The 13,013-nt window shown below is 42.9% G+C and overlaps 1 protein-coding gene across 3 annotated transcripts; it reads right to left on the bottom strand.

Annotated features, from left to right (window-relative positions):
- Nucleotides 1-134: 134 nt before the first annotated feature.
- Nucleotides 135-12,734, bottom strand: Kdm2 (Lysine demethylase 2). Of its 3 annotated transcripts, none has more exons than XM_064679555.1 (6): nucleotides 12,592-12,734; nucleotides 10,986-11,248; nucleotides 8,050-8,210; nucleotides 6,114-7,525; nucleotides 4,453-5,162; nucleotides 135-3,807 (listed from the first exon to the last, which is right to left on the bottom strand). In XM_064679555.1, the coding sequence occupies exons 2-6, from the start codon at nucleotides 11,091-11,093 to the stop codon at nucleotides 2,086-2,088; spliced, it is 4,113 nt and encodes a 1,370-aa protein (XP_064535625.1). In that variant the 5' UTR covers nucleotides 11,094-11,248; nucleotides 12,592-12,734; the 3' UTR covers nucleotides 135-2,085. The 3 variants fall into 3 exon arrangements, with proteins under 3 accessions (XP_064535625.1, XP_064535626.1, XP_064535627.1); XM_064679556.1 differs by having other exon boundaries at nucleotides 4,453-5,159; XM_064679557.1 differs by lacking the exons at nucleotides 8,050-8,210; nucleotides 10,986-11,248; nucleotides 12,592-12,734 and adding an exon at nucleotides 7,602-7,711.
- Between the last annotated feature and the right edge of the window lie 279 nt (nucleotides 12,735-13,013).

The following is a 13,013-nucleotide window of genomic DNA, read 5'->3' as shown; positions in this document are numbered from 1 at the left end:
TTGTATGAATCAAGGAATGTCATGTTAAAATGAATCATTTCAAGGCTATTAGGTGTACAAATTATAACTAGTTTTTATAGAATTGCAACTGAAATCGTCTGAGGTCACAATTAAAATCAGAATAAAAGCATGTCTTTTAATATATTTTAAACATTAGGCTCTATTTATTATAATTTTGTTGTAAAACATTAAATATACGTATGTATGTAGGTGTACATGGATTATTCTTAATTGCTCAGACAAATACATATATATATGTATATACTACAGATTTTAGCCACGTTATCACTATGCTTATACATTTTAATATATATATATATATATAATTTTGAATTTATGTCATGCCCAATAAATGTGCCTGATCTTTGAGCTTCTACTTGAGGGGAGATAGCGCAGGGGGAAGGCTGAGGAAACATGGTATGCCAGTTGGGCAGACTTGTGAAGCGTATGTACTATGTCAATCTAAAAATCCACTCCAGATGGTAGTGAGACGAGTTTGAACTAAGCTAAGGTAACTTCCTGCTCTGCAGATATGCCTAGTGCGTGTGCTCTCTTCAAGATTGGCATCCTTAAATTGTGCTTAGATACAAAGTATGTATATACGTATATGACACACCGATTCCGATTTGGGATAGAATAAACAGTTAAACACACACACACACATGCTGCATGCTCGGGAATGCTAATATATATAGTCATATATGTATGTACGCATGTATATAATGCTGGTGTATGTACTCGTATTTACCTCAACCTATCACTACATATTGTAATAAATATGTGTAATGACAAAAATAAACTTAAACATAGATATCTACGTTATCTGGATTTCATATGTATACTCGGCCGAGCCGTAATTTGAATACCCTTCGCATTGGAGCTTGAAGTACCCTACACATTATTGCACATATATCATATTTGTCAATTTTCATTAAAAACAATGTGTTATTTAACTGGGAAACTTCGTCTGATCAGTCGTTTGTTAAGCTTCCGAATCATAGATCCGATTTATAAAATTGACACTTTTCAATTGGAGATCGTGTAAATGGGTCAAAATCTATTTTACACGTTCCGCAACCGAAGTTAACATTTTGTTTAAAATTTAGAACTGTTTCAAATTGGAAACTTTTTGATGTTTCACGTGTTACAATGCCTTTAAAACAGCCAACAATACAGGTCCATTAAAAACTGTGATACAGACAATACATAAAAAAACATATATAAGCCCTCTAGGCTCTGACAATGCTATGCGATGTATCTGAAGGCTTATTAGGCATATATTATTAAAATTTTATATTTACAAAAAAAAATGGTTTTTAGAATCTTTTGCCTTTGCCGTTTATTTTATTTAACCGAAGTTTCTTTAGAATGCAGTAAACGTTCCTGAAAATTAATTCGGCATAAATTCATGTCCCTTTCACGATGTTGTTCTCAACTTTTATCCGATCACTCCTATAGCCTTAATAGTCCCGATATGGGTGAATAGTTTGACAGACAGACAGACAGACAGACATTGATTCGATTGTTGATACTGATTATGATTCCATATAGTACATATACTACTAGGGCCGATTAGCTCTTCTAATAAAATATCTTTTGCAAGGGTATACAAATCATTTTCTTATTTACCCACACGCTATGTTTATGTATACCCACGCCGCACGCTTTAGGCAGTTTTTACTGTATCATTTGTATTATTTGTGCACTCAATGCGAAGGGAGTTTTCATTTTGCTGCTGGATTTTTCGTACTAGAAACAAAATTCTTTGGTTTTCTATTTTTTTTTCTTAACGGGCTATTGCTCTATATGTGAGATAATCTGGCGGATTTGGGGAGGGTGTTTCTTGTGTGCTGACAATAAATAAAGTTCCGTAGCGCCACCTGCGAACCGGAGCCGTTAGCGTAAGTCGGAACATTCGTAAACATTTACAAATAAAAATAAGTTTTCGTGCATCTGCGACATAAAACCTAAAACAAGTTTCTCGTAGCCTGTCCTACAGTGTATCCATAGATTGTTCCGGATTCAGCCAGTGAATGTCCACAATGGCCGCTGCCGCTGTCGGTGCTTTCGTCACCTGGTCGGTGCTCAGTCGTGCCAGTTATTGCTTAATGAAATCCTTCGGCGTTCTACTAATTTAATGTCCTTGACGCACAGATCATGCTTGGAATTGCTGGCAAAACGTATCACCGATTGGGTGCTCACCTGCGGCACATGCCGCAAATCCAGCCAGATGAGGCTTTCGCACTTGGACAGATGCTCCAGCGAGTTTTCAGAGACCAGGCGACAGGCACTCAAATTGAGCTCCGCCAGGCGCCCAATAGCCGTTGGTGAAGTGCCAATTTGTGCCACGCCTGCATCCGTAATGCGCTGGCACGAGGAGAGATCCAAATGTTTGAGTTGCGGCAACGACTGCATTATATAGCGCACAGCCACATCCGAGATGTCCGTGCCAGCGAGCTTCAGTATTTTGAGATCGCGCAGACGTGTCTTCGAATCGCTGAGACCGGGACGAGAATCCTTTGGCGGCGACAAGATATCTCTGATAGCCGCATCATTCAAACCCCGCACAAAACTCAAATCGAGTATCTGCAGCGGCGGGCAGAGGCAGGTGTGGAGCGCTAGCACCGCCTGTATGGGGCAATTCTGCAGTGAGAGATTCTTGAGGGCGGGTAGACGAGCCAACAGCCAGGCCAATTGCCTCTTGGCCAGCTGCGTCCAGTCCAAAATTAAATGCTCCGGCTGCCGACGCACAATGGCCGTTAATAGAGAGGCGGATATTTTAAGCTCGGCGCAATTCATGCGCTTCCAGAGATCAGGGTCCACCGCTGCATTGGACCAAGCCTTGCACACGGAACAGCACGTAACGAGCGTCTCGGGCGGCAAATAACGGAATATTATCTTCAATACGGTGGCATCCAGTGCTAAATTATGTGCGCTGTTGTGGTTGCTGCTGCCGTGGCTGTGGCTATGGCTATGGCTGTGGCTGTGGCTATTGCCACCACCATGATGCATATGATGGCTATGCCCATTGGCGCCATTGCTGGCCATATTGCTCATGGCGCCAGCAGCTCCTCCTCCACCGGCACCAACAGCAACCAAACCCGCCGACGCACTTGTACCAGCGCCGTTGTTGACGCCGTTGCTGGCGCCATTGCTGAGTCCAGACCCGCCTAGTGAGGAGCTGGATGTGGGCGCTGGACGCACCACATACTGTGGCTTCTTCATCACACGTGTCGAGGAGTTGAGCATCTGCTGCGCCAGCTGTGAGCGTATAGAGTTCTTCTTTCGTGACCCGCCGCCGCCGCCGCCGCCACCGCCACCGCTACCTCCTCCGCCACCATGCCCAGTGGATGCGACACCTGTACCGCTCGCCCCAGCAGCGCCACAGTCCATAGAGCTGGAGCACGGCGCGTCGTTGCTCTCGTGCATGCTGCTGCTGACACTGATGCCGTCGTCACTCTTGCGCCGCTTTATCTTGTCGCTCAGCAGATGCGTCGCATTGGGCGAAATGCCCGGCGAGGGCGTGTCGCAGCTATTATTGCGCTCCGTCTTCACTTCCAGCTGATGGTGGCGCTTGAGGCCGTGCTTCCAGTGTGTTGTATGCTGGCCGCTGCCGCCAGACTCCATTTCCGATTCGCTGGTGAACACAAAGTCATTATATTGGCCAACGGGTGGCGGGAACAGGCTACCGGCGCCAGCACCTCCTCCTGCTCCGCCTCCCTCATGACTCTCACCAGCATTGTTTCCATGCGAAACTGAAACGCGTCGCACCTCCGATGACTTTTGGCGTGCGCGAAAATGGCGTGGCTGCAATTGAGGAGCGGAAAAGCAATTAATTAAGAAGAACGACACAAATTCAGTTTAGGGAAATTTCTATTATAATTTCCATGCCACTGCTAACTTGGTTACTGTTCAGCAGCTTTAATAACATTTGTGTGTTATGTTAAGCAGTTGAGTGAAACATTGATGTATTTCGATAAAGAGTAACTGTTAATAACCTATGTTTGTCAAACAATTGAGTATTTCTTGAGTACTGCTACTAACAATGGTTTTGTAAAATAGCTGAGGTTAAGTAACAAAGTATGTACATATGTACAGGCGACAGAAAATTAAAACTATCTCAGTTTAGATAAATACAGAAGCATATGCACGTGGTGCTCAGTAAACAAATTCATATTGTCCCGTTCAAAATAATTGAAATGGGCTATGCGGCTTTCTAAACGCGGGACAATATTGTTTTTCTAAATAACATTTGCGTGATATGCTAAGCTTGAGTAATGTTACAAGCATAATTATGTTACGAACGAAAGCAAATCTAAACGCTCTGTTATGTTAAATAAATGTTAAAGTATTTTTATATGATATTGGAATGCTGTTTAAATTATGGTTTCTCGCAAAACATAATTGAAAATTTCCTAAATTAATTTCTTCACTACACAAACAGCTACTTACTTTGTAATCGTAATTCTTGCCGGAACGACAGCAGCTGGGACACTCCCAGCTATTGGGCAGATCCTCGTTGACAATGCCCTTGGCATCGGCAGCATCCTCGGTGCCATCGAGCTGTGAGAGCGCACAGTCTGGATGGGCGATCTCATAGCAAACGGAGCACTCCATCAGCGCAGAGGGACCGTCCAGCGAGGCCAATTGCTTGGTCTGCGGCGACACTGGCGTCTGCCGCCAGCCATCCAAGTGACAGTAGACGCACTGAGCGGTTACTGGCAGCATTGGCGATAAGCACTGTCGCATCATGCACGTCTGTTTGGCACGCCCGGGCCCGCCGAACTTCACCATATCCATGCAGAATGGGCAGGTGCCGCAATCGGAGCGCTGACAGGCGGCACAGTTCTTACAGCGCGTGCGCCGTCGCCTTGGCTGACCGGTGCCCGTCAAATGTGGCGACAACTTGGCACCTGCCTCACCCGGCGACGGGCAGTTGTCCAGCGGAGCAGACATCCCGCCAGTGCCATCAACATAACTGGAGCAGGTGGCAATCACGCTGACGGCGTTGTTGTTGCCCACATTGGTGGGACTATTGCTGTGGCTACTATTGCTTGTATTATTGTTGCTGCTGGTGGCGGCAGCGGCTACAGCATTGGCCAGGTGCATCTTCTTGGGCGGACGATACTTGAGTGTGTCCGTGGGCAGCACAAAGGTAGCTTCTAGAAATGACAGAATTCAGAATAAGATTAGGCTAAATAGAAATCTTAACTAACTGATTACATTTTAAAAGCTATTTATTGTTTTCATACAATTCATTAAGCTTTAAGCCAGGGCTGATAACGCTATCAGATCAATTAAATCAATTTAGGCAAATGTCATTTGCAATTAAATCAGGGCTAATTTTCCACAATATATACTCGCTTAATTGTACTAAAGGGATTCTTTCCACATACCATTAAACCAAAAACTTCTTATTTTACATATGTAAATACTTCTTCATCTAAACCAAATCTTCAATTTGTTAATATCTATGTCTACTATTAGCAATATGTATTAAATAACAGTAAGCTTAAAGCTCAGAAAAATATTCATATTCGAAATATATGATCTGTATTCAGTTATATACCCTTGTAGAAGATATTATAACTTTATCATAAAATTTTTCTTCGATCCTATAAAGTATAAATATTCATGATTAGTATCAACACCTGTCTCGCACTCTTAAAGCAAGTCATTTAATTTTGCAAAAATCCATATTTCTGTTGCAGGCAGAACATTGTTCAGAGCTGGTCAAAAATTTTCATTTCGTATAAAAACATATATTTGTTGAAGATATCTTGAACAAATGCGGCATTTACAAGTTATACCTCATTGCTTACATTAGATCCAAGTCTTAACATCATCGAACTACTACTATATGCCCTTCACAATGATTCTCACATATCTGCAGATGTTTATAAGAGTATTTACTGCTCACCGTGCCGTAGGGCAAATCAGTGCTACACGGGACTGATTATTCGATCTTTATACGAGCACGCACAGTCATAATTAGGAAGAGTTCAAGAGAAAAATTCTCTTTGGAATTCATTCATTGCATTGATATATATTCCGACTTTTGTATCTAGATTTCATATATAGTAAACATCCGCGCAATTGCATAAGATACACACCTGGCTGCGTTCCATGTCCACTGGACGTGCCATTCTCCAGCTGCTCCTTCTTCAGCACCCCGTTGCTGTACTCTACGCCCTGGCTGCTGTAGCTGTTGTTATTATTGATGCCGCTGGAGTTGATGCTGTTGTTGCATCCATGGTTGGCGCTGTTGTGGCTGCCCTGGCCAGCCTCTGACTCGGCCTCCCTGGCCGCCTCCAGCTGCTGCTGTTCGCGTATGACCTCTGCATTTTTGCGTGCAATCTCCTGTTTGATCTCCTGCTTGACTCGCGTGCGATCGTAGAGTTGAAAGAGCGGCTGATGCTCGGCGGCGGGTCGTAGTACGGACATGCCCGTCACGGCCATATCTTGTTGATCCTTACAGTGGCGTTCAACTAGCGTGCGCACATCCTTGATCAGAGCCACTGGATCCAAAACTAGACTGGGCACATTCTTCTTCTGCGGCGGCAGATCGTACAGATACATGACAATTTCCTTGAGCCCAAAGAGCTCATAGTGCGTGAGATGTGTGTGGGGGCGGGCGGCCATCTCGGCCTCGCTGGCCGATGGTTCGCCCTCCAGATGCGAGTGGCCCAGCAGCGTGTAGACATAGCGTGCGAGGACATACCACAGCATTTCGGTGAAAAAAGGATACCGAAACTTTTGCGGCACTTTCGTATTATCCTCAACGCTGGCCGTCTTCAGCTGCTTGACAATGCCAAAGGAGTGCAAAAAATTGCCCCCAAAGACCAGAGATTGGGTGGGCGTATAGACGGCATGTATCCAGCCGGTGGGTATGAAGAAGGTATTGCCAGCTGTGAGGTAGACACGTGCACATTTCTCGACTGTATCGCCAAAGAAGATATCCGCCTGTTTGCCGGACAGCACCCACTTTTCGTACAGCTGCAAATTGCGATCGGTGGGTGGGATTAGCCAAAAGACTTTGCTGCCCTTAAGTATGTGATACCAGACGGAGGTGCCTCCAAAGTCAATATGGAAATCTGTATAGCAGTTCTTCACGGACATGAGACAATACTTCTGAACTTTGGGATACATCATGCCACCCAACAAATTGGTGCCCTCCTTTTGCGCATCCTTCAGCTGCTTGGGCCAAACAACATCCACCCAATCGATCTGACGCACAATCTCCGGACTCTGCACAAAATGATCGAGACGCGTGTGCGAGAATTCCAGGGATATAACATTCAGCAGTCGATCCTTTTGCGGATTATCGTAGTACTGTTGCCACTCCTTCATCGTCATCTGCAGATTCTTCTGCGTATTAACATCCATCACGTCCAGCAAACGACGTGATCCGACACACAGTCGTACATCGTTAACAGTGAACTCCTGTGCATCGGGCATGCGCAGCCCCAAGCCGTTCTTCTCCCTAAACAGTAAGGGTATATTGAAGCCATGCTGCTGCAGAAAGCTGGAGGAAGGATTGATAAAAATAATATTATTATTATCGAGAAAACTAATCAGAAATTGTTGTGGTTGTTAGCGACCTTTCTATTCCAAGCAACTATGTTAATCTCAATTTTGAAGTGTAATAAAAAATAGTATTGTGAGATTTAATCTCATGAAAAATTAGTAGGTCTTTCTGAAAGCTTTGTTTTTTATAACAACTAAATTTTAACATCCCAATCAATTCTTATGCCTCATGAAAATTGGTTAAAATTTTACCGTCATGACAGTTGAACATTTATAAAAAGCATTCACAAAAGATTTGGGAATTTCTTGTTATTTTTCAGTTAATTTTACACAAAAAAAACTTTTAAAAATGTCTTAGACTTTGGACTTAAAAAAAAAAAAAATTCTTGGCTAAAAATGTTGTTGAAGAATGGTTAAATTAATTTCAAATCTACCTAGCAGATCAAAAAGATATTGCTCACGAAATAGTTTAAAACATTGCAAAAACCGTGGTAGCTTTACTTATCAGTTTAAGAAACTTACGCGACTGTTAGATCGCAGCCGCGCATCTCCCGTACCATGCCGGCTTGCGCAAACTTGGAGGACTCAAGCTTTTCGGCAACGCTGAAACCGCGCGCGCCTTCCGCATCATCGTCGCCGAGTGACCATTCTTCAAGGTAAAGTTTGCGCTGTTTGCGTTCGCGCTGTAAGAGAGTGGAAGAGAAAAAAGAACGGAACATATTAATATATGGCTAACCGGGAGTCGGAACGTCGGAAAAATGCCTAAAAATATACACAGAGGGCGGCGTCAACGCTGCTGTCTATTCCGCAGCTGACGTCGCAGTCTCTGTCACTGCTGCTTTAGCTGATGCCATCAAATGAATCACAGTTGCTCTATACACCACATCAGCGGCCAATTACGCTATTCACCACATCAGATGGCGCTCTCTTTCGCTCTCTCTCTTACTCGCGCGCACCTTTGGCCGACGTTTGGGGCTCGCCCCACTCGTTTAAAGTCCGCCGTTTATGTCATTTCATTTTCATTCGCCTGCTTGCCTTTGATGGCGACGCACTGAGCAAGCTGTTGGGTCGCTGCGGCTTCAATCTCATGGTCGTATTTTTCTGGCAGTTTCAGCGGCAAAGCAAAGCCCACCACCATCACCAGGTTACAATCGTTGATGATGAGGGCGTCTTTAGGGCAGCAGTTTTTGCATGCACTTTATAAAGGGCAATGGAAATCGTGTTGTCGACAGCAGCAATAGCAGAGTCAGCTCCTGTTGCTGTCTCCTTTCTGTGCGCATGCACCGGCCTTGCACTTTGAATAATATTGCATATGTGTATGTTTGTATATGTATATATGGTACATACTGCAGCGCCGGCTGGCGGGTGGTAGCAAAAGCGACTGTTGCGTTTTTTGCCAGCTCCATCATCTGTATTAACGAGAACCACAGCACATTCATCCAAACACATGCACACACACAGAAGCATTCATGTGCATGTTTGTCTGCGGCTTTGAGTTATTTTTGCATTTTTAGCAGTGCTGTAAATCTCAGCTGTGGTGGGCTTGCATCGAAAAAATCTATAAAAGTTGTGATTTTCTTCTTTTTTGGTGGGGCCGTCCTCATTTGGCTGGTGTGTATATTATATCCTTTTTAAGCGACTTGCTGCCCGCCCGCCCGACTGCCTGCGATCGCCCGCCTCACAAATGCAGAAACTTGTTTGGCGTGTTCTAAACGATTGTTGTTGTTGTTCTAGTTGTTGTTGTTTATTGTTGTCGGGCAGAAAAAGCTTGTTTTGGCCGCCAAATGTCTGGCAACGCCAGTGGACAATCGACAGGTAGAAAATAAATACTACAACACAGCATTAAAGTGCGTGTCTCTTTTATGCATGTGTGTGTGAGAATAAACGCCAGTCAAGTGGTTCAAGCTGTTGTGTTGTGAGTGTGGCGTCATCAAACGTACTAACCGGCTGCCTGCTAGATTGGCTTTTGGTTAAGCTTAATGTATTCTATTAAGGTGCTAATTGGGAACGGCCGCCACTGTCACATGCGGCGGCGCAACGAAATTTCTGTTGGCTATCTACTAACTCAAATACTCAAGCGCCCACCAACACTTGTCAATTGCGATAAATGTGCGTTTGAAGCATGTGCTCTCTGGGATTGGGTTAGTCACTTTTGTTATAAATTTTTCATAAGCCACAAAAGCTAAACTAACACACGGTTAGAGATGGGAGAGTTTCGTGCATGTGCATGTTATCAGTATCGAGGTGAGTATTGTTATAGGAAAGGGGTAAAACTGCCAAGGGCTTTCGAGGTGAATTCTGCATTTAAACTTTTTAGCTAAATTGTATAAATTCCCAAATATTATTTATTCAAAATAAAATACATTTACGGTTCTATATATATTTAAAAGAAGTAAATAAAAACCATAAGGCATAAGTTCGAAAACCAACCAATTATTATATTATTATTATTATTTATTAAGTACAAATTCTATATTTATTTAAGAGCTGAAGAAATTAAAAAGGAAAAATGATCATTGACACGAATATTATACTACAAGGGATTTGGTTTAGGGGAAATTCGTCAAAAGGACAATTTTAATTTATGAATATTCTATAAAAGTGTAATACATCGATAGTGTTTTAAAACTCATCTCTATAAAAAAAAGCGAGATTCCTGCCTTTAAAAAATCCACGCAACCACGCAGCGTAGATATATGGATGTATGTGCAAGTAGTTGTGTTATGCGCGCACTAAAATATTCATGAATTTAGATGACATTGCCAAAGGCAGGACACAAATGATGGGAAGGTAGAAGGTTGCTGGTTTTGACGGCTTGGCCAACGAGGGGCAGCAACAGCTGCTGTCCCAATTTGGGGCTAATCAAATGCACAAGCAAGGTGAATGAGAGGATATAACAAACAGAGAGTGAGATAGACTCCAACTCGTACAAAGAAATGCTCAAATAATCTCTAGAAACGTAGTGTGACTGTGCATACACACACGCATATAAATATGTAAATATGCTACGGCTGTTATCTACGACGATACCAGCGCGCACACACTCACAAATACGTCTCAAAAATAAAACAAATTATAAACGAAATGCGAACAGCAAACAAAATGGCAAAGAAACTGCTTTTGGTCATGCGGCGGCATCAGTTGAGCTTCAGTGCTCAACGGGCGCAGTGCCGCTGAACAGCTCACCTTCTCTCGTTGTCCCTCTGTGAGTGAGCTGTTGTGTGTGTATGTGCGGAATATAGAACTTGAGCTTGAGAGAGCAAATGAGTGAGTGTATGAGCGTGCATTTATTTTTATAGATTGCTAATGATGATTTACGCTTGCCAATCACAATGACAACGCCATCGGACGACAGTTAACGGCATAAGCCACCCCGCATCTCCCTCACACTTTACTGAGGGCTTATCAAAGTAATGTAAGTTTTCGGTGTTGATGGTAATTTTATTTCAAATACTCACCAATTGTCGGCGCTGAACACCTTTCGAATTCGCATTGCCGCCTGCAGCGACGCTGTTGCTATTGTTGTTGCTTTTGCCAGGCGACGACCCCGTTTCGGCGGTGGACATCGCCACAAAATCTGTTGGATTTATTTGCACTTGTACTTTTAACACTTGGCACGCCTCGTTCTCTTCGTTTGCTGGCGCTCTAATCAGCGCTTCCTGCGGTTTGTTTGTTGTTCTTCTTCTTTTTCACTTTGCCACTTTTCACTTTTAATTATTTTCTGTAATCAGAGAGAGAGGACGAGATAGATAGAAACAAACTTAAAGATGCATGAAGACCTGCAGTCAGTGCACTTGTCTGTTATTGTTTTTTTTCTCGTTAACACAACGCGCACAGAAATACTAATTGCAGACAGCGTTTATTACTTCATACAAATTGAGCAGGCAGAGAAAAATGAACATATACACACGCACGCAAATTTACGGGCGCTCATGGGCGCTATGCGTAGCACGCGTTTGCTTGTATACTCCCACACACGAAGAAGACGACTAAACCAGACTAGGGCCACAGAGCAGAATATTATGCCGTGCAGCCAAGGCAAGCCGAGTGGAACTCAACATGGTGGACTTTTATTATGTTATGTTTAAAATTCACCACACTTCTCGACTGACTGCCAGCCAGCTTGCCTGCCTACTTCTTTGCTACGTCAGGGGCTCGACTTTCATTTCGTTAGGGGATTCGGCAAGCACCCACGTGTGCGCGTAGCTACGCCACTGTTTCATTGCTGCTGCTATTATTTCACAGGTCAACGAAAAGAAAAAACCTGTGGTGTATTCAGTCGCATCGTAGCATTTGGACTCGGTACCTGCCTGCGTGTCGCTTGCATAAAATTATGTACATGTGGGTTGCATTTATTTAACGTATTTTATCATACGACAGCGGCCGCAACACAAAAGCTCACTTATCACATCGCCCCTCCAGACATTCGCATTCACACACCCACACTGCGTATTTGTCATTTCATATTGCTTTCCCATGAACTTGTAATAAATATTCTAATTTTGCACTTGAGCATTTTGTACTGATTGCTCACGTTTGCTCTATGTTAGCTGGTGTTATCCGATTTGCCTAATAGCTGCGATTGTGTATTTCGTATTGTTGTTAGTGGTGATTTTTTTCGTGCTGTTTAAGCGTCACCACGCGACTCAGAAACTAGTTAACGACCAAGCCGACACAGTCGTTTTGGTTAGGCCCTTTTTTGGGTTTCCAAATTACACTCATTTAAATTATAATTAATATGTATGTACAGGTTAATTATTGACATTTGTATATATACATATATGCATTTATATTGATAGATAGATAGCTATATATATACAACGACCCGGCCGTACATACAAACATATGCCTCGCACTGTTCACTTCACACACATATGCCAGTAAATACATACATTTACTATACACATGTATGCATGTATGTATGTACATACATATGTGGCTCCTCATTAATTTAATCTGTAAACAGCTCCACTCAATTCGTACTGTTGTCTGTCATCTGCAGCTTCAAATTCAGTTAACATTCTTTGCACAATTCGTTAAACGATAGGTTTTGAATTTTTTTACCCATTTTTAGCAGCTATCGAAGTTTTTAATACGTCGTCACAACACGTCCGCAGAACACACCCGCACTTGATGAAAAATGAACTGCGACTGACTAGTGTGACCGTAAGCAGCCAGCTGCAAAAATGGCTACATTTGTATTTATTATGTTAAGTCTTAACAGATGCTATAAATATTAGCAACGAAGAGATGCACGCCTTCATTAACATTACGATCTCATTTCCAATGAACAACACTTTATAACAGAAAAGTGAATTATAAAAAAACATTATTTCCTTAGTCACAATTCTGCCGAGCCAAATGTGAATGCAATAATTCTTGGAAATTAATAAGTTACATGCTTAACTTTACTGGGTTTTCACAGGCGCCAATCAGTGCTAACTGTTATTGTTCCTGTTAAATTCCTGTTGTTAGAGTAGTAAGGG

This window comes from Drosophila montana, unplaced genomic scaffold, assembly GCF_035044405.1.
Source record: "Drosophila montana isolate Dmon_TW-CO22-7 unplaced genomic scaffold, ASM3504440v1 contig_203_1, whole genome shotgun sequence".
NCBI lineage: Eukaryota > Metazoa > Arthropoda > Insecta > Diptera > Drosophilidae > Drosophila > Drosophila montana.
This window is presented reverse-complemented; position numbering and strand designations above follow the sequence as displayed.

Coding starts and splice junctions, on each gene's coding strand:
- Kdm2 (XM_064679555.1), bottom strand. CDS start 11,093: ATGTCCACCGCCGAAACGGGGTCGTCGCCTGGCAAAAGCAACAACAAT. Junction 8,211..10,985: donor GTGTTCAGCGCCGACAATTG/GTGAGTATTTGA, acceptor ACTCTCTTACAG/CGCGAACGCAAACAGCGCAA. Junction 3,808..4,452: donor GCAAGAATTACGATTACAAA/GTAAGTAGCTGT, acceptor CCTCAATTGCAG/CCACGCCATTTTCGCGCACG.